Here is a 23,926-nt window from a genome sequence, read left to right on the forward strand (position 1 = left end):
CGTTGCCGGCCGAGAGGACTTTGCACTCGCTGGATGTGGCTAGAGCGCTGAAGTTCTACGTGGACCGCACAAAGAGTTTCCGGAGGACATCACAGCTGCTTGAAAACTTTGGACCTGTGAATCAAGGGAAGGCTCTCTCGAAGTCTTCTATTTCCAGGTGGCTCTCCAGCTGCATCATGCACTGCCACCGGTTGGCTAACCGACCGCTGCCAGGCCGTCCAAGAGCCCATTCGACCAGAGCGATCGCTGCTACTACGGCGTTCTTATCTGGTGTGCCCCTGCTGGACATCTGCAGGGCTGCTACATGGATGTCGACGCACACCTTCACGAGATTCTACTGCGTCGATCAGGATTCCAGGGAGGAGTCCAGGGTCGGCCAAGCAGTGCTGCGCAACCTGTTGGCTTAAGGTGAGCCTGGTGAGGAGGTAAGCGATGCTTAATGTTGAGTTGTTGTATTGCTTAATGTTGAGCCTTTGCCACCTCCCGTGGTTGTGCATGTGTGTACTGCTATGTATTCTTATATTCATGAGCATGTGAATCCATGCCAGACCCCATGCTGGAGAAGGAACAAGTTACTTACCTGTAACTGTTGTTCTCCAGCATGGGTCTGGCATGGATTCACATGCAAACCCTCCCGCCTACCCCTCTGCGGCTCTTCACTTGGTCATACTGCCACTTCACGTGCTACCAAATCTGAAGATGGCTGCCAGAGGCGGGGCTTAGGTAGAGGGCAGTCATTGGCTGTGGTCAGTATGACACAGAGATCAGTGATTGGTTACTACTACGAAAGACAGATCAGAAACGAAACTGATACTGATTTTTTCTTTATCGAGGATTCCCAGCCTGACGACGGGGAATATTCATGAGCATGTGAATCCATGCCAGACCCATGCTGGAGAACAACAGTTACAGGTAAGTAACTTGTTCCTTACTTGCAATGTCATTCTTCCAGGATGAGTGTGCTGACGGCCCTGCTCAGGCGGGCCTTCCTGAGAATGATATAAAGCCTTGCCTCGCTGGGAAGTAGCCCTTTCTTCTCTATGCGTTAGCATCGAAGCTTTGGGACCATGCTCATTGATTACCTATGATGTATACTATGGTGGTCCAGTACTTCCCAACCATCACTGCCTTTATGGCTTCTTGTCCATTTCAGTAGATCCAGTATGCCTATCATCACTGTAGTCTTCTCCCAATCTTCCCCACGCACCAGATCAAAAAGCCATGCCTAACATTGAGCAGACAGTTCTGCTTCTTTATCCAATCTAGTGTGAACGGTCTCCACAAAACGGTCCAGGGAAGAGAGTTTAGTAGGCATCATCGCCAAAAGTGAGGCCTGATCTTTTAAAAACTCATTCAGTGATTCATACATTTTCACAAAGGGCTAAAGGGAGACATTTAAAGCCACCATCACTAAGCTCTGTAGTTGGATATACTCCAGCCCCCCCTGTTGCATGTGTGGGTTGGAGCTGCCAGATCTTGTTCTCTCTGAGGAGACAGTGGCACTAGATTCAGCCGAGGAAGTCGAGGAGAGGTAAATGTTCTCATTTATTCTGTACGAGGGAGTATCAGGTGGATCCATGAGCGGGGGTGCCTGCGACAACTGAGGATAAAACCCCTGTCCCGACCCCAACCCCACTTCAGTGTTCTCACTGAACCTCATCATAGCAGAGGCCATTGGACACAAAGCGGGCTGAGCGGTGAGGGCCGCCCGGTGTCCCTCCGCCGTTAATGTTCCCAGAAAGCATGAGTTAGCCTCTAATCGCGAGGGAGCCACAATGTCCCATGATTGAGGTATAGAGCACCCTGAGCCCGCTAAGTCACTAAACCTACATTGGGATTGTCTTGCGAAGCTCAACTCTGCGATGTCTGCTGCTAGTCTCCTCGCCAAAGCCGCATGTTGTGGCTCCAGCATCAAGACGGAGGAGAGTTGGCCTTCCAGGGGTTTGGCTTGGCTATAGGGGGTGGCAGAACAGCATAGTCCGATGAATCTGGATGGTTAAAAAACAACTCCAAATAGGCTATGTCCCCTTCAAATTCCCAGTCATCAATGTCTTGTTCTCTCGCTTTTTGCTCCATCTTGGATGGTTGAGGACCCGTGGACCAAAGTCCCCGGCAAAGATCGCCCCTCTGCACACTCACTAGACAGAGCGGCGACCCCAACCGAGAGTAGCAAGGATGGCAGGCACAGGCCAGAAGACATTGAAAGGGGAAGCAAGAGTTCTCGAGTGGGAGAGTTCAGACCCATCTCGGTATGGAATCTCTCATAAATAATATGAGAAATATGAGGCCCTGTTAAACCATGATCTTGCCCCACACCACTGCTTGAGCTGGGAAGTGCCTTTTCAGACAAATCCACCAAGGTGTTGGTTTCCTTGCTCACTCATGGAATTTCAAGAATGAGCCTTTCGAGGTCAAAGTAGGGGCCAAGACAAATGAGGTAGGTGAGGTGTGGGGCACATCCTCACACAGTTTGCCCATACGCCGAGTGCGCTGACCCTTTTCTGGCATGTTGAAAAAAAGTCCCTCTTTGTTGTTTGTTATTCATTTTTATAAGTAGTCGCCCGAGCTGTGTCTTCAAAGATATTTTAGCGGACATGAAGATGTGAGGACAGTGAAATGAGGCAAACTGAGATTCCTGCAGTGCCCCCAACTCGGTTGACAGTTAGCCAGTTGCAAGAATTCCTCCCCCCTTCAGTTTCCTTCGACCCGCTCGACTGCTCAGACTGCAAGACTTTCTTTACGAAACTCCATTATGCAAGTACAATGTTGGTGGCCTCATCCTTCAACCATCAGCCAGCGGACTGCAGACTGATACTTTCCGTCCGCTTCGCGGTCCGCTTCGCAGGAAAACAGCTGATATGGAACAGCCTGGAGCAGCCTGTAGGAGGAGCACGGTAGCAGCAACAGCAAGGAAAGACTGGCAGATCATAGCAATAATACTCTATTCAGTGGGTTTAACTGACTGGTAGCAGCCCACAGACTATCGTTAAAAGCCTTCAATGATCTCAGGATAATTAACTCAGGATTGGCTAGTTACCAGCTGGTGAAGCCTGTCAAACAGGATATTATGGCTTAAATGGGTCTTTTGATTGATAGATCATGTTCATCATGTTAATAGTAATCATAACAAATGTTCCCCTTCTCTGTTCCAATATGTATGAAGGTTCATCAAATTTGATATGAAGAATAATAAAACAAGGAAAGATGGTGTGTATACCAAAGTGGGACTAAGAGCCAAAAACACTGTCCAAATATTCCTTTAATACATTTCTTAACTTTATTTTTGTCTGTGATACTTTTTTGTGATACATGGGCTTCATTAGGAGTATTCCGGCAGCACCGACGGGTTACCGGCCGACTAGCCTTACTGTTTCCGCTGCCTGACATCCCAGTGCTACCAGGATATCACAGTCGACAGAGTAACAGTAAGTTCCCATTCCCGTGAAGTCCCATGGGACTCCATGGGAATGGGAACCCTGAAGCACCAATGGGGTCTGAACTCCCGGCAGATCAGGCCTGACGGTAGTTCAGAGCCCCTACCGGCAAACACAGAATGAACCGGTCCAGAAAAGGAGCCAGTAACATTGTTACTGGCACCTTTGTTTCCGGCTCACTTGTAATGAGGCCACTGTCACACCACTCACTGCACATGATAATTGAGTCAGGTACTCTTCCCCAAATATCACAATACACACACCTTGTTACAATGCAATCAACTAAAGTGAAACAATTCAGCCTTCAAAATGATTAGATATCAAATATTTTGTAGAGAAATTAGGTGTTTTAATAAAAGTATTAACTACTCTATGCCTCACATTATTTTTGAAATAATCCAGAAGAGATTGCGTTTTTTACAACTATCTTCAATTAGTATGTGCAATTCAGCATAAACATGTATATGCAACATATTTACAGAGTTAGAAAAATCACATTTTGGTTATGTTACAGTTGTATTATATACAGCACCTATAGGACTCCATGGGGATGGGGACCATGGAAACACTGGTTCCGTCTATGACAGAGCCGATGTTTCCATGTCCGCCTGCAGGCGGGTGGTGTTAATCCCGCCAGGTCTGACCTGACACCTCCCGCCTGCAGGACTCTGAATCAGCCGGTCCAGAAACAACGGTGGCAGCGGTTTTACTGCCACCGTTCTTTCCGGACCGGCAGGGTCGTAATGAGGGCCAGTGTTTGTCTTTTTAATTATGAACCTTATGTATTGCATGTTAAGCTGCTGCTTTAGAACTCATTTGGGTATTATCATGTGTTCTCAAAATCTTGTTTTACATTGTGTTTTTATCAATTTTCCTATGTTGTATATATTTGTATCAATGTGTACTTTTTTCATTAATAAAATACAGCTTATATAATAAGATTAATATTGTGCTCCTAAGTGTTAAGTGTTTTTAGTTCAAATTAAATTCCCCTTTACTAAAGAAACAACCCTGAGACTGGGGCCTTTACTAGGGACAAGGTGGAAGGCTTAAGTAATGCGAAGGAGTTTAATTTGGCAACTGGTGCTCTTACCATTTGGAAAATACCCCTCCCAAGTGGGCTTTTGACATTGGCACACCAGAACAACAGGGATGGGGAGGAAGAGTAGAGGGGTACTTATTTGGTGAGGCAAAGCTGGGACACATGCAGCAGAGGCATCTTAAAACCTGCTAAAAGTAAAAAATTACTAGTGCAGAAAGCGCTTCCTGTGAAGACTGAGGGAGGCAGAGAGAGGCAGACAGAGGCAGAGAGAGGCATCAGCCTTGGGAGGGGGCCAGGTAAAAAGATAAGGACGGTACCTTTTATGGCTGCAGGGTAAGGCAAAGATGTGCAAAGAAAACTGAAGGTTCTGAAAAGGCAAAAGGGGCGAGTAAATTGGAACACAGTGGTCGAAGGGGGTGGGAGTGGTTGGGAGCGGTGCTTTACTGTTCCTATACTTTTATTTTTTAAAGAAACCATTCGGAATGGTTTAATTTCAAAATAAAAGTGTAGGAAGAAGTTGAAACTTGCAGTTCAGTGCACTGAAAATTCTGTTAAACAGCATGTGTGTTCGGGGGTTTGGCTTGCGTATGGGAGGGAGCCTGGTGATGGGGTCTGTTGGAAGTGGGGGAAGGGCACATAGTTCCACTACTTCTTTTTGTACTCTTCGACCACTGCATGCCATCCTGCTCAACCGTCTCTGTGATAACCTGGGTATCACCGATCAGGTCCTGGCTTGGCTGACCTCTTTCCTCTCCGGTCGTCCCTCCCAGGTCCAACTTGGGTCCTTCCTCTCTTCTAGCTCTATCTCTACCTGTGGTGTTCCCTGAGGGTCTACCCTCTCTTCCTGGCTGTTCAACCAATACATGGCACTTCTTGCCCAGTGCATTGCCGCTCTCTTCCCCAACTTTCAGTGCTATGTGGACGACACTCTGCTCATTTTCAGGCTCCCTTCTGCCACCTCTTCTCCTTCTCTAATCTCTGACTCTTTCTCTGCTATCCAGGAGTGGTGTGCCGCCAATGATCTCTGTCTTAATGCCAGTAAGACTGAGATTCTCCTCAACGGCACACCTCCTCCCTCATTTCCTATCGCTCTATGGCCGTCCTCTCTAGGACCTCCTCCCTCTCCCACCTGTGAGGCTAATGCCCCCGGGGTCATCTTTGACTCCACACTCCCCTTCTATCCTCTCATCGCTGACATCTCTACGAAATCACACTACCACCTGCACCTCCTCAGAGGTATTCTTCCTTTCCTCACCTTCCCCCAGAAGCTCACTGTCTCCAGAGCTCTGGTTCTCTCTAGGCTGGACTACTGCAACAGCCTCTTTCTAAATCTGCCTGCTTCTACTCTCTGCCCTCTGCAACTCATCCAGAACAGGACTGCGAGACATGTCATTGGCCTCAAGCCCAGGGATCATATCTCTCCAGGACTAAAATCTCTGCACTGGCTCCCAGTGGCTGTGAGGATTAGGTTTAAAACCCTCTGCATTGTCCACAAGGCCTTCTGGGGCCTGGGGATTCAATACCTTCGACCCTCTCTTCCTAAATATCTTCCTCCTCGAGCTCTTCGCTCATCCGCCTCCAACTCCCTCAGGGTCAGTCGCTTCTCCAAGCAACGAGTTGGTGGTAGATTTCTTTCCTCGGCTGGGGCCTCCCTCTGGAACAGCCTCCCTGAAACTTGAGGAGAACCATCTCTGGTTCCAGAAGCACCTCAAGACCTTCCTCTTTGCTTCTGCTTTCACTCCTCCTCTCCCCTACTGAGCTCCTGACTGAAACTGCACTGGTAAACTGGCTACCCTCTGATCTCGGGCCCAGGCCCCCTCCCCCGCCAGCTGCACACCTGCACTGCCTCCCAGGCAACCCCTGCACTTGGGGGCTGTTTCTGTATCCCTACAGTCTCCACCAGCTCCTGGCACTTGATGTCTGCATTTACCCCTACTTTTGCCACAAGCTGGCCACACTTTTTAACTATTGTTTTTATTTATTCTATTTATTTATTACTGTTGATGATATGTACTGCACTGCCCCCTCCTCCTTCCCCCAACACTTTCTCTCTCCTCCCTCCCCTGCACTTGTAGGATCTCAATGTTACCTGGCCTAGTAAGATCGTTGTCTCTGTCTTCCCTCTGTTCCCCCTCCCTTGCCTCGTCGCGCCTTGAAACACTTGTGTATAGGCGCGTTATAAATGACATATCATATCATGGTGACAAGACCAATCCTCCTTGCCCACATCTTCTCTTTATTAGGAGAAGTACTTAGCAGGACTAGGCAGAAGCCAATACCAGCACAGAGCTCAGCGATCGTAGGGCAGTGCTCTCCTTCTAACATGGTTGGCCATGATCACCTATGACTACCATGCCTTCACTTTTTTCCCAAGGCTATTCATAGGTGTTTAGGGAATCACAGACGATGTTTGATTCTGGTTCTGATTCTAGCCCAACAGATAATGTTTCATTAATGTAGGGATCCTCCTCTCTTGAGATGCAACTGAGAGGCCCAGTGTTTCACCCCTCCCCTCTATCACTGAGCTTAGCAGTCTTATAGATGAGGAATGGTACAGTCGTTGTCTCCTTCGTTTTGGAATGTTTGAAGGTTAAGGATATGGCCCAAAATGAAAGTGTCTTCAGTCTATGTGAGCTAAAGCTGATTTGGTTTCCTTCAAGAAGCATATCTTTTTTGTTAATTTTGTAGCCCGGACATGAGATTTCCCTCACACATTTGCCAGACACTTCTCTCGCCTCAAGTTTGAGAACAGAACATTTTTTGAAATCTCTCTACAAAAGCATTTTTGGTTGAGATGTACTACTATTTTTTGGTATTTGCATGAAAACACCACAAACTCAGTTAATGTTACCGCTTCTCTTTGTGGCGGATGGCCATGTTAATCCTCACTTTTTAAGTCCTTTGTACCGCATTTGGCGATTCAGTGGATTTCTCTAAGACCACTTAGGGAATTCCGCCTAAGGTAAATCGGTCCTTTTTTGGCAATAAGATGGGGGCTTTCCCTACATCACACTGCTGGAGTGAAATCCTCCACTTCAAAGAATAGCGTGTAATTTAGCGGTGCTGTAAAAATGTCATATTATCAAACAAGGTTCTAAAATTCACAAATGTTCATTTTATGGAGAAATTGATCTTCTGCCTTTTTAAGCATAGGAGCACATTCAGTAGTTTAAAGTTACAGTAAATTGGGCTATGCAAACATAAAAAGTGAAAACATTTGAAACCCATCTAAACATGTGTATTCCTTATTACAGGCCCTCGGGACCACACCTCTTGCTCTGGACGCTCATGCAGAAGGCTGTCTATGTTTCACAGTATTGTGGCAGTGAACAAGTCCTTTGAAATTTACTTCTCCAGCACCAGCCCTCAGAAACTGCGACTGAGGCTCCTGAATGCCGACGACAGTAAAGTAAGCCCTGTTGATGAGGATGTGGTGTGGGGCGATGGAAATATGTATGACTGCAGTCTGTATGTGCGTCTACTGAGCGACTCAAACTCATTTTAGTCAAGTATATGTCCAGACGAGTACAAAATTGCGTGCACCTCAGTTTTGGATTTGTGAGAGCTTTCTTAAAACAGAGATGAAGGCAAAGTAAACACAAAGTGCATATGCTTTGGCAGGCCTCTTATTTAACTCAGTAAATGGGGTGTGAGAGGAGCAGTGATCCAACCACGACTCCAATAGGCATTGTAGGAGGGCAACAACCTATGCCTAACCTCTGAGACATGAGATTATGTTCTGTGCAATTGGGATTGATGAGGAGAGGGCAGTGGAGAAGGGGGCGCATGATGCCTCTACAGCATACACATTACTGTTCTCTGTCTACAACCCTTAAATATGTAACATGGCCTGCATGATTAACCTGCAGCACTTTGCAAGCTATAACACAAAGCCTCATACTTATAACTGAGTAGGCAAAACTACCAGTTACAGCATTAAAAGCGTTTTTGACTAAAAAGGACAAAGGTGTCCTAGAAATGTGCTGGGTGCTTTCCCAAACGGTACATGACTAACAAGCCCATAAAACATTTCTAATACGGCTGATGTCCATTTAAGTGTTGAGATGGAGCTCACAGCAAACTGCATGCTTACCTGTTAGCCTTACCAGTGACAGCCATAGCTTGTTTATCTTTTTCTGCCCATTAGCAAGTCAGGAAAACACATCTCAGCTGGCACCACACTCCTATTCCAGGCAAAGCCCTTTTACTCCTACGGAGTGTTTTTCTATTCAATGTGTATGCGTTTTATGGAATTTCAATTTCACTTGCGCCTCTTTTGCTCCATGTCATACAGAACTGGTCTATGAATATGATTCTAACCAGAACTACACAGGGGATGCTCCATAAGGAGCACTTGTGTGTGCCCCTGCACTGCCATGCAGTAACCACCTGCATCTTCTGTGCCATGAGAACAGAGCTCCAAGTAATGCCTAAGATGTTTTCCGAACTGCACGTGCCACACAATCTGATTTCCTTAAGGGTGATACAATAACGGGAACTGTATTAAAACTGGGGTTGAATTTAGATGACAGTGGCAGGGTTGCCACCTGCTCCCGGGCTCCTAGACTTCAAAACTGAGGGGGTTCTCAGACTGTCACATATAAAAATATGACCTACATAAGAGAGAAGTGAGTAAGTAGGAAAAAAAGGGGCTACTAAGTAACCCCCCAGCACTCCACATAAGATGGTGTGTTTTGGACCCACAAAAAAAAAGGTAAGTAAAGTCAATTTCACTTTACTCTTCTTGGGAACTGTAGTTCACCCAAGAAAAGGTATTTAAACCTTAAGAGAAATCCAAAGCATTTCTCTGTGATACTGCACCAAAGGTGCTGTGTGTCACCATACAAAGGTAGATGCCTATGGAGTTTGTCAGTCTCCAAAAAGAAAGGAATTATAAAATCCAAATCAGATCAAAACAAATGAGAGAGTGAGAAAAAGGGCTCACTCACTCCAGGGTTAAAATGAAAAAGTCCTAAAGTACATCAACAGAGCTGGGGGTCTCTAAGGTGGGAGGAATTTAGCACTAAAATTAAAATTCTCCCTGACAATCTTCTCTGGTAATTACCCCTTCCATGGTATGATGGGTTTCCTCCTTGAGTGGCTACTCATCTGCCTCCCCCAGTATTCGGCCTCTATCTGTTTCAGGTGTGAAGAACTGTCGGAACCAGCTACAGTTTCTGGCAACTTCTTCACCTTACATTTTGGCTGTGACCATTGAACCTTTTCATTTGGTGGTGGTCCAGGGTTTCGTCTCATGTGGTAGAATCAGCTAGTGATTAGTTTGTCTGTTTCGTACCAAAGATTCATCCTCCACCTGGATGATTGAAGGAAGCATTTATCTGCAGGACGATTCCTTTGTATTACTTGTGATTTGTTTGTACTTCACCAATGGTGTATTAATATCTTGCTTTCTTCTTGACTCATGCTCGGGTACTAGGGATCTGGCTTGGCTATGGAGGAATGTTTCTGCCAGGGTCACTCCAGTTTTTTTGTGTGGTCCAGCATGCCATTAGAAAGAAGGTGAGCGCTGACTGCATGCTTGTTCCTTTGTCATAAGCAATGACAAACTCCTTTTTCAAGGTTCCCATGAATCACTCCACATGCAGGTTACCCTTGCCAGCACGGGTTGATAAGATGGTGATGTACGCCATGGAGCGACACAAAGTCTTTGAACTCTTTGCTTTGGAAAGGGGGTCCGTTGTCTATCTGAATAGTGTGTGATATAGCATGAGTCACAAAGATTTCTTCCATTAGAGGCAACACTGTGCAACCACCATGGAGCAAAGGAATCTCACTTCTGAGTACCTAGAGAATCCATCTAAGTACACCATTAAGTGTCTGTGGTATGATCCATGATAACCACTTGCCGTGGGGCAGTCACCTTCATCAGAACTCTATTCGGGGGTGTCTAAACGGTTCGCTGGCTGCCTGGCACCATTTGAACATGCCAACCTTGAATTGGCCATCTTTTCCAATTCAGGGAACCATACTTTCTTCCTTAGTCATGTTTAATTCTGTTAGCGCCGTCGTGCCTTGTATAGGCTATGTTTTGTCATTCTGTGTATGAGAATGGAAGGGATCACTATCCATGTCCTGTGGAGCTGCTAGCCTGTAGTAGCTATGGAAAGTTCAGCACGTACTCTGCAGGGACCGTGAATAAAGGTAACACATATAAGTGAAAGTGCCTCCTTTTTAATTTGAGAGTATCTTTTTTCTGTCGGTGTAAGCACATTGCTTGTAAAAGTTATAGGCTGGTGAATTGTTTTTGTGCCAATTTGCACAAGTATTTCACCCAGACCGACTGGACTGGCATCCACCAGGATATCTGACTGCCTTTCTAGAGCCCTCTGCAATTGTCTGTTTAGCTTTCTTGAAGGCTTTTTGAGCATGTTAGCTCCTCTCCCGTTCTTTTTTGTTCGCATTTCAAAGGTGCTCTGTAATTGTGGCCAGGTTAGGGATGAATCTCCCACAGAAGTTTATCATCCTGAGGAAACTTCGTACTCCTGCCCGACATGTGTGAAGTGCAAAGTTCTCAATAGCTGCGACTTTCTAGGGCTCAGCAGAAATTCCTTTGTCTTTGGAATAGCAATCCAAAAAACTGCACTTTTTGCTGGAGAAATCGACACTTAGATTCCTTCCAAGTGACCCCCTGTAGCTGCAGGCAGTGGAAGACCACTTCATCTCTCTTTAGGAGCTCTATTTCAGCACGAGGGTATGTGAACCACTTGGGGGCCTGTACTCACTGCATGAGCCTCTTCAAGCTTCAGGCTTTTCATGGCTTCCTCCATGCGAGCAGTGCAGTAGGATGGTCAGTCATAATATCGAAAAATAAATGTCGCATTACAATAAATTCGAAAAAAGAATGTCGAAAAAAAAAATCGAATTCTTTATTTATATATTTTTGGGGGGTTCCGCATGTTAAAAAAAAGGTTTAAAAAAGGGGGGCTTGGGGGAAACCCCCCCATTTCGAATAAAAAAGTATTAAAAAAGAAATTCACATTTGTTTTTTCGACATTATTTTTTCGATTTTTTGACTTTCAACATTTTTGCATTCGATTTTATGACTATAAACCGTGCAGGAGCTTGCCAACTTATGAGATCTGCTGAGTTCTGTATTCTGAGTAGGGGCAAGCCAGGTTCCTTGAAGATTTGTTTTGTCAGCTATGAGGAAAACACCTTTGTATAATATGACCCATGATCTCTCCTTTCCCATATGGGAATGCACATATTGAGGCTAGGCGTCTGTCTGGTATAGAAGATATCTAGGGATTCTGTCAGGCTTTGTTGAGCTTGCCTTAGTTGGAATCTTTAATAATCAACATTCCAAATGGATGGTCAAATAAATGGTCAGTGCACACCACTTGGTGTCGTTTGAGATGTTACCTTGAGGAAGTGTTTTAAACAGCTTATGCACTTCATTTCCCGCAGAAAAGAGGAGCCTAGATTTCTTTGTGTCATCATCCACTTCCTCTGCAGTAGCAAATAACATATCTTTGTTGAAGCAAGAGGAGGCCTCACACACACAAAAGACACATACTCTGTGTTGCAGGTAATCCTAACTTCCCCTGCCACATGCCTCATGGCTCGGTCTCAGGCTGTTTCTACACAGGAGTCAGAAGTGCATCTTCTCATTGTTTCTGGAAACACTTCAACAATATCTGCTGTGTTTGAAGCAATCTTGGTTAGGTGACCCGACCCCAAACCTTATTCTGTCCTGGATGGAGAGTTCTGAAAATTAGTTCAGAAAATCAAACCAGAAGTCCACCCTGACCTTGCAGTATATAATATCTTCCACAGTAATGTCATAGTATAACTTAGAAAACATTGCCACCATGGACAAAAGAGTGGATTTATGATACAGTGAACATTTGTTTTAGTTATTATACTGTAAAGAAGCAGCTGTACAAGAGCTTCAGATTTGCAGGGACATGATAGGCTATGATAGGTCTGACATCGATAATGGCTATCAGTATGTCAGCTGTTTACCTGATTAGGCAGGTCATCTTTGCACTGGGGAATTCAAGACAAAGTTCTTGTCTTTTATATGAATAACGGTTTAATCAAATCCAAAACATGAGTTTTGATGGCAGAATCACTCAGTGCTGTCTCCATGACTCATGCCCAGACTCTTTACCAACCATCAGAAGCGTTCAACCTTTGGGAGTAGATCCACATAGCAACACCAGCTGCACAAGCCTCATTTCAAACCTGCTGCCATCACCTATAAAGACTCTTCAAAGAAATCTATTTGATTTTCATGTGGTGATTTCACATTCTGTAATGACGAATGTGCATTTATCCCGAGTCCCCAGTAGAGTGTTATCCATAGTGGGGTGGATGTGCATTACATCACTCAATTGTATATTTTCTTCTACCTAGTAGACGCCAACAATAAATGTCACATACATATATGTCATGCATGCGGGCCACTGGGATTCTCTCCTACCTAGAACAAAACAATTGCACACACAGCTATACCCACTGCATTTCTTAAATATAATCTCCTGCCTCCAACCAACTCTGTGATTTTCTTCGCTCTAATCATTGACATCAAATGTCAAGTGCATGTGTGCCATGGAAGATGGTCACTGGTATTCTATCCTCCCAGGTAGTCACAAAAACATGGCACAGTCAGCAAAATGGCAACCTCATATCTCTAACCAACCTCTCCTCTCTAGTAGCCGCAGATTACAAATGTCACAAGTATTTTTGTCATGCATGACTGTCCCTGGTATTCTCTCCTCCCTAGTAGTCACACATACATGCATAACAAGCCACATCCATTGAATGCTCTCTCTGGCATCCAACCGATTCTATTTGCTTCTCGCTAGTTACTGACAACAAATGTCACATGAGTGTACATAATGCACTGTGGTCACTCAGGTTTTCTTCTCCTTAGTAGTCACAAAGGTTAGCATACCTAGTTACATCTGCTGAATGTAATCTTCTGCCACCACCCGGCTCCAACAAGCTTTGGGATTTTCAAACAATAACCTTATCTTTACTTTTTTCCAATTGACCCTGATGTAATACAAATTAAACATCTTTCACTTCTATCTAAAATATTAATGCCACCAGCAGCCTCTTGCCTCTGCTCACAAGACTGATCATGAACCTCCAATAGGGTGCGTTACAAATAACCTGCAAGACTGAGCCCACCTGTACCACCCAACCAACATACTTAAGGACATTTCAGAAAGTCCAGCCTGTGCTGATGCTCAGAAAATGGGTGGTTCAGAGTTACCAACAAAAGTCTATTCAAAACATTTTGAAAGAGAGGGGTGGTAGAAAGGCTCCCTGTTGGGTGGAACCATGCATAAGCGCTAAATACATTTGGAATACATAGGAAATACTTACCTTAATGTAATATCTTGGGGATTCCTGCCTCTCTGAGACAGGAAAAACTGAATGTGGTGTATATACCTTTCTGGTATCCAGCCCTAATTGGACAAAGGCTTGTTTTTTTTTTTCTTAAAATAATGTTAAGATTGTGTTTTATTTAAAATGATTTCGAAGTATACAACAAAATGACAGATTTTAAGCTTGAGTCATCCTCATAATATAACGTCCATGACGAGGAATAGGGAGAAAGTGTCACTACCCGTTCATCATCACCTAAACGTTTTCAAACTTTGCATAGATAATCAACCATGCCATATGCAATATATGTGCCCTAATTGACACCTCATGTCTCCCTCCTTGACTCCACACCCTGTTAGGACAGTTTTTCTAAAGTCTTACCAAGACTTCATAAAAACCACATCTGAGGCAGTACTAAAACTCTGCTCCTAGTATAAGGCTGTACCACCTGAGAATGAGGTAGCATGGACAGAGCAGCCAGGGTTATCTTAGGAGGGAGAGATAGCTTTAGGAAGGTACAAAGAAATTGTAACTTACACATGGTCCAAAAAAAACACTGACACACTATGTATTTTGTAAAAATAATGATTTATTATAAATGCATTTAGGCCAAGATAAATCTTTGGAAAGGTAAGTACTATTACATATTATATAGAACACAATCATTAAAAAACAACATAATACCTAAAGTAACACATTCAGAATGGCCTTAAGGTATTCTTGGGTAGTAAAACCAAAGTAGTTAGACTTCTAGAATACCATCAGTAAGTCAAGGGCAGTAGACCCTAATGGTCATAACATACAGTGTTATTCACTTGTAGAATCACTCAGTTATACCAACACTTGTTACAAGTATCTCTGGCAACATATGTAACTTTCCTCTATTATGAATGGAAACAGTTACGTCGCCAGTATTACTTTTAAGAACACAGTTCAGAGCTAGTAAAGTAACTCATATACTTTCTGGAGGGGCCTTAAGCTACCCACGGATAAGTATGAACACAGTAAACTATTCTAGCAGTGCACTAAAATAGTGCAGTTGTGCCTTTCCCTCCTTTCTCCTCCCCTCTCCCTCATTCCTCGAAATTCTCCAGCTCTACCAGAAATGTTGTCAGGCCTAGTACGGTAGTCGCCTGTCTGTTCCCATTTCCTTCCTTTCTGTGTCTTAGCACTTGCACTATCTGAAATGTCGCCAGGCCAAGTATGATAGTTAATTTCACATTCTTGTTGGTCATGGCCTGTAAGAATGTTTTTGTATTTTCCTTTGTTCCCTCCCTTGTCGTGAAGCACTTTGAAACACATTGTGTATAGGCGGTATATAAATACACTATCATATCATATCACTAAAGCAGTTCAGGGAAAGCATAAACCAATATTACAGTTTAAGAAGAGCAACAGCTATTCAAGGTCAGTATAACCTATTGGTATATAAATATTTACACTATTACTACTACAGAATAGACACCAAGGATACTTTTCAGACGCATTGGGGCTCATTCCGAGGTGGGCAGTAAGGGGTTAACGGCGCCGGTAATGGTGCCGGAGCCATCAACCCCTTACCGCCCCATTACGAGTCTGCTCGTGGGACCTGTAAACGGTGCCTGGTAAAACCAGGCGCCCTTAGCGGGTCCCGCTAGCAGACCAGGGAGCTAACAACGGGCCTGTTATTGATGGGCCCGTTGTTAGCTCCCTCCCCATTCCCATTGAGCCCTATGGGAGCTCGAATGGGAATGGGGATGTACCGGGTCCGGGTTCCTTGAATGAGGAATTACCGGGTCTTCAAAGGTTGGAATAGCCCGGTAATTCCTCATTCAAGGAACCCAGACCCGGTACCCGGGAAGGGGGTAACCATGCCGCAAATTGCATCATGGTTACCTCCAAGGTCGCAATGACCCCCTAGAATACAATTCTTAGGCAAGTAAGAACTCTAGCAGACTTTTAAGAAAGGCAATCGGCAGTTCTTTTTTGAGGGGCTACAAGCATCTCAAAGATAAGTATTGACTCTTAGACTGTTTTAGGTATGCACTAAGTAGATCCGGGGAAGCAAAACCCAGTGGTACAACTTACGAATAACAGTTATTCAAGGTAGGTAAACCCTATTGGTAAGCTTTTACACTCATTCAGTTAAGAATAATAAAACAGTACCAACACTATTACTTTTAAGACGAGTGAAACACTATTTCAAAGTAAAACAACATATATAGTTTTAATGGAGCGCCCAGCAACTTAAAGGTATAATAACTTAAGGACACTTTGTGACATATTCTATGACAGAGATACAGTTACCACACTTACTTCTTTAGCAATCTTTAGCAAATGTAATTTCAAGACGGAAACCTTATCTATTAAAGTCATTCCCTATTCTAGAGAATGTGCTTTGTCAGACAGAAGAGGGACCCTAGCGGTCTAGGAGCCAGCTACTGCAGGTAAGGATAGGGTTCAGTTGCAGGAAAGACAGAGTTCCAGAGGATATCTCTTCAAACAAGTAAGTATTCACCTCAGACTTAGCTAAAGGTGTTCAGGGACTTCACAGAAGACTCCCTATAGGTGTTCCAACATTAGGCCTGGGCAAATGGTATGGGCAAACTCCCAAACACAATGGTTAAGAATTAGTGACAAGGCGCGCACTCTGTTGCCAATCAAGTGTTCCTGCATTGACTTCTCCTCCAAACGCACGTTTTCATGACTCCATCAATCTTTAGGGAGGCTGTGTTTCTTTACCTTTTCAGGCGTGTCTTCATTTCCTTTTCAGGTGTAGCAGGTTAATGGACTATAGTGTCTCTAAGGATTCTGGTACTTGTATTTTTTGCACTTAATTTCTCTTGCAGGTAACTAGAAACAACTCCCACCATAGCACAGATCTTACCCTTGATAGGGGGAGGGGGACAGCCTAACTCCCAAACACTCACATCACCCACTCAGTCTTACAGGTTCACACAAAACATGAAGTAAGTATTACCCAAGCCAACACAGTACCTCGGCTAAAAGGAAGAGCTTGGAGATGGTTGTCTTCCTGAAGCAGCAGCACAGGGCCAGGTCCTTGGATTCTTGGTCTGGAGACTGAAGAAATGAACACTGGATGGAAAGTGACAGCAGCAGTCGACAGGAAAGGCTTACAACAAAGGATTATTCAAGACTTCTAGTGGCTCTACAGATTTGGCCCCCATTTACAGGTACCTGATGAAGAAAGAATATTGCAGGTTGCTGGAATTCATTGCAACCATCTTTTCTTCATCTTCCTCTTTGGATTTGGTTCCAGTGGTTGACTTGTCACCAGCTTCCAGGATCAGACTATTGATCAGGACCTGCAGCATAACTTCTGCAAACTCTCCCTGCAGTTTACCGAAAGGGGTGACTGGCTGTCCAGTGAGGACAGTAAGCGCCTCTTTGGAAACTGGTTCTTTTAAGGCAAGGTGGAAGACAAAGAGCTGCAGAGATTCGGACTCCTACCTCACTTCCTGCCTTCACAAATACTCTGAAGCCTCAACAGGAATCAAAAAGGGTTCCCTCCGAAGAAAAAACGTAACCAGGATTTGTCTCACTTAGGACGGCAGAAGAAGACCCAAGAAAAGAAGCAAATGAGAAATGGCAAAAACAAATAAGGAGCCCACTATTTAAGCAGAATGGTGACCCTCCTGTGTATTACTGTGGCTGATTTGACAGCCTGTGAGTAATACGGACTAAAAGTCACAAACATAGTTTCACTGCCACCAGCCATTCAAGTTAACTTGTTATTGTAACAAAGACTTTACCAGTACAGTGAGAAAGGGGATACATTCTATCTGCCGAAACCCCAACATAAGGTGGGGTATGCTGGCTCACTATATAAAATGTGAAGAGGATGGGAATCCCACTTTACTAATTGGGAACAGTAGTTCTCCCAAGATATGTTAAGAGAAATTACAAAGGGAAGCCCAAAGGGGCAACTCAGTCCTAGCCCAAAGGTTATAGGGAACTATTGATCCATACACACACTATGGAGAGACATAAAAAGGTCACCCATAAAAAGAGTAAAAGGATTCCCACTCACCTAGGGACAAGTGAAAAATAATCACCAAGTCCAGCAAAATGTTCTGGGGCTGACACAGGTCAGGAGGATTTGTCACAAATATGAAAATCTTACCCAAAAAAAGTGAGCATCCCTTGGGCAACAGACTCGCATTAGATTATTGATAGCCAACAAGGTGACTGAGAGCAAATGGATGTAGTTGTCATGAGACACAGGTAAAATAATCCCAAAGTTAGTACTATAACAAAATATCACTGCCCATATGAAATGAGATATGTCTATGGGACCCATTTGCTTTTCTAATGTTTATTTTTACAGAAGAATGACACACAGCTAATGATATGATATGATATTCTATTCATAGCGAGCCTATGCAAAAGTGGTTCAATACTCCTCATAATGCAACAATTCCAGCTCCACAATATTGGACATTTGAATTTAGCTTTTTATTTCAAATAAAATCAATGAATTATAAGTGTCCCCCTAACTTAAACATGATACTGGCAGCTTGCAGAGGGCAGACTGGATCCTCACGCCTGAGGAAGCCAACAAGTTTACATTTTTCTATCACCTGAGACATGAAGTGAGGGCGTTTGGCTGTCTGCCAAAATATCTATCCAAATTCTCTAACAGTTACTTCAGAATACAATTTATGAGGATTTGATATAACTCAATGCCAACAGCAGAGATACTGTCCTTGAGAAAGAAGGCACGACCTATGAAGGTGAATTGTGATCATTGTAAAAACCAGGAGGCAGAGGGAGCTTTAAAGCATCTACTGCTGTTTTGTCCGGTACGGACGGCATTGAGAACCATTCATTTTAAATAATTTGTAGAGGCACAGAGTACTTTATCTGCCGAAGAATTGTGGTTGCTTTTAATTAGTGGGGAAAATCCCTTCCTGGTCTGAGCCTCGGTTTTGTTTTTAGATGCTATTTTTAAACCAAAAATGAACTGATGATGAAAGCAGGTGACGAAATGTTTTATGTGTCTAAAGCAGTTTTAGTTTGTCACTCGTGTTTGGTTTGATGTAAAAATATTAAATGAATTATTGGATTGACGGTTGTAATTGCAAAAAGGTTTGAAATAACAACTCTATTTCATGTGAGCAAATGGGTAAATATATGTAATATATATTTTATGTGAGCAAATGGATACATATATTTAATGTGTTTTAGTGTATGTAAAGAATAACTTCCCTGTTGTAATGTGTTAAAGGTTATATTTAACCAATGAAACACTAATAAAAAAAAATATTGCAATAAAAATAAAAATGCTGCCAACTTGTTTACCAGAAAGGGAAACACAGCTTGCAGGCTGTTGTCTCACTGATGTTTTCATTCCAATTCTCACAAAAATGTAGACATATACATTCTCAGCAATAATGCAATAGGTTCCTTTCTTTCTCAATATCTTCTGGTCCTTGCCAGAGCTCCCAGTAGGCTCATGGCAAAGTGTTTCTAAGACTGGACTGCAAAGGCCAGACATCTGCTCCCTTCACTCATTCTTGCATTCTCCTTGCTTGCACCTGCTTTCCTTCCTATTTCCCACACAGTCTGACTAATGTCTCCATTTAAACTGTTTGAGATTTCCGAAGTGACTCAATAAACTCTGCGATTGTAAAGCTCTATCACTTTATAGCCCCTGGCTTCCTGATTGGTCAGGGAATTAAAGTTCCACCTTCTCCCTATATGTTCTTAGTTCCTCTTAGTTCCTTTGCATGTGGGGCAACTTTTCTGAATTACTGTGGTTAGGTAATTGGCAGAGCTTCTGCGAGCAGAGGGCCCAATGACAGACAATGCCATCTTGGAGTCAAACAGCATAGTCATGGCTGTCCCGCTGTGATGCTCCCAGACTTTTCAGGTGGACTGGCCTCTTCGTTCTTCCATCCTTGCTCTGTGTGTGAGCACAGTTAACATGGGGTGCAAGCCTGTTCCTAACTGTGGTCTGTGCTGTCTTTGAAAGGTTTGTGACAGTTTGGCTTTATAATAAAGGCAGGGCTTTCCTTTTGGACTTATACCATTGATAAACATTGGGTTCCCTACAGTTTGAAGAGCCTTACCCTTGAGCATTTGCATGCAGGGGCAGCTCGTCTATAATGGGCAAAAGAGCAACAATGTACCAGCCAACACCCATTATAGAGGAGCCATCAAAATGTAAAGGGAAACCTGGTTTCTCTTTATACTTCAGTTCCCCAGAGAGCATTGCTTGCCAATAGACAATGCAAGGCGGGGACATTTTGCTTCCCCAGCCATGCATGGCCCGTTGGTGATGCAGGCTGGGGAACTGCAGACCTAAACACGCTCAAGGGGTGCTCCTGAGTCTCTCCACACTTTTAGGTCTAGGTGGGAGGTGAGACGAAGGTGCTCTGGCTCTACCAGGCATGTTAAGAACCAGGAAGCTCTCCCTGCTTCTTGGTTCCTGTTTGTGTAGACCGCTGGAGCAAGAGGCCTGCTTTGAAGAGCCTTGTGTAGTCCAAAGCTGCAGGAAAACAGGTAAAGGAAAAAAAAACATTATTCTATGTGTGCATGAATGTATGGATGTCAGATTAGCATTTATTTACGTTCATGCGTATGTACGTATGTACATATGCGAGAGATCAACTGTGCAAGTGTGCATATGAGAGTGCAATGTGAATGTGTGTGAGTGTTCGTGTGTATGAGAATGCAGTGTTAATGTTATCGGTACCCGTGTGAATGATTGTTTGAGAGAAGCTGTATGGATGTGTGACTGCTTGTGTGAAGGTGTATGGACATGTGTGCATGGAAGGCTGCAGGCTGGGGGTGGATTTGGTTAATGCAGCCAGCAAGGACATGTTTTCTTACTATGGCATAACATTTTAAAAATACCATAAGGGCAAAGCCAACATGATGTGTGTTCTTACATATGGAGGGCATTTTGCATCCAGCAAAGTCATGTGTATTTACTGTGGCATTGCATTTTATACTGGTGTTAAAGGCGAAGCCAATATGAGTGTTGTTACATGGCCACACTGGGCTACATTTGTGCAACCAGTCTGGGCAGGTTTTCATACTATGGCATGGCATTTTTAACTGGCATTAACGGGAAAGCCAACATGATAAGTATTCATACATATGGGGGGTGGACATTTGTGCAGGGTATGTTTTCTAACTGTGGCATGGCATCTTATACCGGCTTTCAGAGAAATGCCAACATGATGAGTGTTCTTATTTGGCCAAACTGGCCTACATTGGTACAGCCAGTCAGGGCATGTTTTGAATATGCCCAGACTAGCTGCACCAGTGTAGGCCAGAAAGGCCACATATGAACACTTTTTTGCTGTGGCATGGCTTTTTTTACTGCCATCAAGGGCAAAGCCAACATGATGAGTTTCCTTACGAGGCTATACTAGCCTACATTGATGTAGCCAATCTATATATATTTGCTTACTGTAACATGGTATTTTTACTGGCTTTAAGGGAAAAACCAACAGAATTATGTTCTTACCTGATGATGCTATCATATATTGGCAGATACAGCATGTATATGTTTTCCTATAGTAACATTACTGGCATTATGGGCAAAGCAAACACCAGTATGTTCTTAGTTGTGAATGCTGCCATATTTTGGTGTAGGCATCACCAACATGTACCGGCACAGTCAGGATGAGAATCAGTGTTTATACTGGTAGAACATTGAATTATAGTGGGCAAACACATCGTGAAAATCTATTGGAAAATGCTCCTGTGCAATGTTGTTGACTTGGCATCCAATGGATTTCTTAATTTCTTACTCTACTAAACCGATTGTAAACTGGGTGGCTTTGTACCCAATTTTTCACAGAAACTGTGCTGTAAAATGCCCAATTTAGCCCATTATTAAAAAAAAATTCTCGGGGGAGAAGTCGCCTGTTCCCCTCTTGGTTGTTTCGGGCTTCTTCGCTATGCTCGTTTGCTCCCCATATTCATACCAAATGTTTAAACCTTCCCCCAATTAAAAAATTCACCAGTCGCTACTGTTTGGATGATTCCTCTGGAAATCACTGTCTTGAACGAACTCCTAAAAAGTCACTTACCTGTTGCATACATACTGCTTTAAAAAAAAAGATTTTTTATCGCTGAATTATTTTATACAAAGAGTATATATTCGCTTTTATTGTGCAAACCATCCCATAAAAATGTTCTATTGTGTGTTATGCTGTCACTTTTTGCCACCCGGCTCTCGCTAAGAGACCACTTTGCTTGACCACTTTGCTAGATTTATCCCTGGCAGAGTCAGGCGTCTGAGACGGAAGCCCTGTAACCGAGGTGTGCGTCAATCTTCCTTTTCCCACTACGTAGGGATTAACGAAACCCTAACAGTATTTAGCCTCAGCCTGATGTGGTAGGGCATCACGTCTGGATTAGTCTCAGCACATCATCTCTGCACCTACCTGTAAAGATGTTTGACAGATATTATACAGCACTTGGAGTCACTGCTTATTCAGTGCTGTGTGCCGCTCTCCTACATGACGTATCTACTGTGTCACCCAAGGCTCTTTTTTGACAGCATACTCTGCTTGGCACAGGATGGAGGTCAGGTAGTGCCTGAGAGAAGGTGAAGAAGTACTACTTGTATTACTTGAGATCCTTGTGCATGGTCAAGTATTAGACCGCATCAACACATAGATGCACTGGGTACTGAATTAAGATTGTTGGTGGAACATTTACTATTTTCTGGATAGATAACAAGAAGGATCATTAAAGAACTGGAGACACATCTTTTTGGGAGGTTAATTTATTATTGGGAGCAATTCAGTTAGAATTGGAATCTTCACCCTTTGCAAAGTTTTTTTGCCTTATTTCGGGTGCATGGAAATTTGACTGAATCATGCCCGTCCTACGGATACTTTATTGAGTACCTGTCCAGGCCAGGATACTGTTCAAGACTGCATGTGCCATCTACAAAGTAGACCAGAGTAGCACACCAGTGCACCTGGTGGCTAAGCTCCACATATCTGGTGGCACACGCTCCTCGTGCACTTGGTCCCAGTTCGGCTCAGAATGACCCCACAATTCTCCAATTTCAGAAATCTCACAAAAATGTGGCATTTTCAACAACACCTGGTCAAGTCCTAATCTCAATGGATGCATAGACTGACACACAGGGATATACAAAAACAAACAATCAGGGTGAGAGGTCATGCCGCTCCAACATTCTAAGAACATAAACTCAATTTCATGAACATATATACAAAGGGTCACAAAGACGTTAAATACTACCCGAACAGTGCACAATTTTAGCATTGTTATTGTTCTTTGTGACCCTTTGTATATATGTTCATGAAATTGAGTTTATGTTCTTCCCTGTGACTGCACAAGTGTTATGATTGACCAAGAGTAGCATTTTGCTGTTGCTGTTCTTTTGCATTAAGATCCAGTTCCGTCCACTGGATCATACTTATTTGTATTGTATTTTCAAACACCCCTGGGTGCTCTATCCCTATTAGTCTTATCTAGATGCTATTAAAACACATTTGTGTGAAGAAAAATGTATTTCCAATGACTGTGTTATATATTTAGAATGTTGGAGCGGCGTGACCTCTCACCCTGATTGTTTGTTTTTGTATATCCTAGTATACCCACCTGGGTTTTTCAGCGTTTTGCCAGGTGCCCTGATATTTAATCTAGACTGACACACAGACAGCAACTCAGAGTACTGCACTACTGTTAAAAGACACCAGTCCAAATGCTGCTCTCGAACTATGTTCACTCTTTAAACAATAAAATAAATCAAATCAAACTTTGTTCTAGGGTAGACAGTCAAGAATAAGGGGTATACCACTTCGGAGAAATGTCACCAGAAGAATGTGAAACTTTGCTATCCACTGTATATTACTGTCCCTTGTTGAATTGTGTGGGGGTAGGGGTGAGTGTCTGCTGCGAGATGACACGAAGCATTCCAGGACCACCTATATTGCTGTCATCAGCTAACTACACTCAAAGTTAAGTGTAACCAGTGGAAAACAGGGTTCCTAAATTAAGTATTGGTGGTGTCTGCTCCATCCTTTAATGTTGAGGAAAAAAGACATATTGATGGACCTTGTGGGTCATGAGGATCAGAGGGTTTTTGCTACTTTTC

General features: G+C 43.6%; 1 protein-coding gene across 1 annotated transcript in view; it reads left to right on the forward strand.

Moving 5' to 3' along the window:
• LOC138498208 (fibrocystin-L-like) overlaps nucleotides 1-23,926 on the forward strand; it is a 245,145-nt gene that overhangs the window by 29,811 nt on the left and 191,408 nt on the right. The window contains exon 2 of the mRNA XM_069622088.1: nucleotides 7,731-7,885. Within this exon, the coding sequence (XP_069478189.1) occupies nucleotides 7,731-7,885 (155 nt within the window). The remainder of the gene's footprint in view (nucleotides 1-7,730; nucleotides 7,886-23,926) is intronic.

The sequence above is a fragment of the Ambystoma mexicanum genome, chromosome 5q, assembly GCF_040938575.1.
Source record: "Ambystoma mexicanum isolate Mex_15411 chromosome 5q, UKY_AmexF1_1, whole genome shotgun sequence".
Classification (NCBI taxonomy): Eukaryota; Metazoa; Chordata; class Amphibia; order Caudata; family Ambystomatidae; genus Ambystoma; species Ambystoma mexicanum.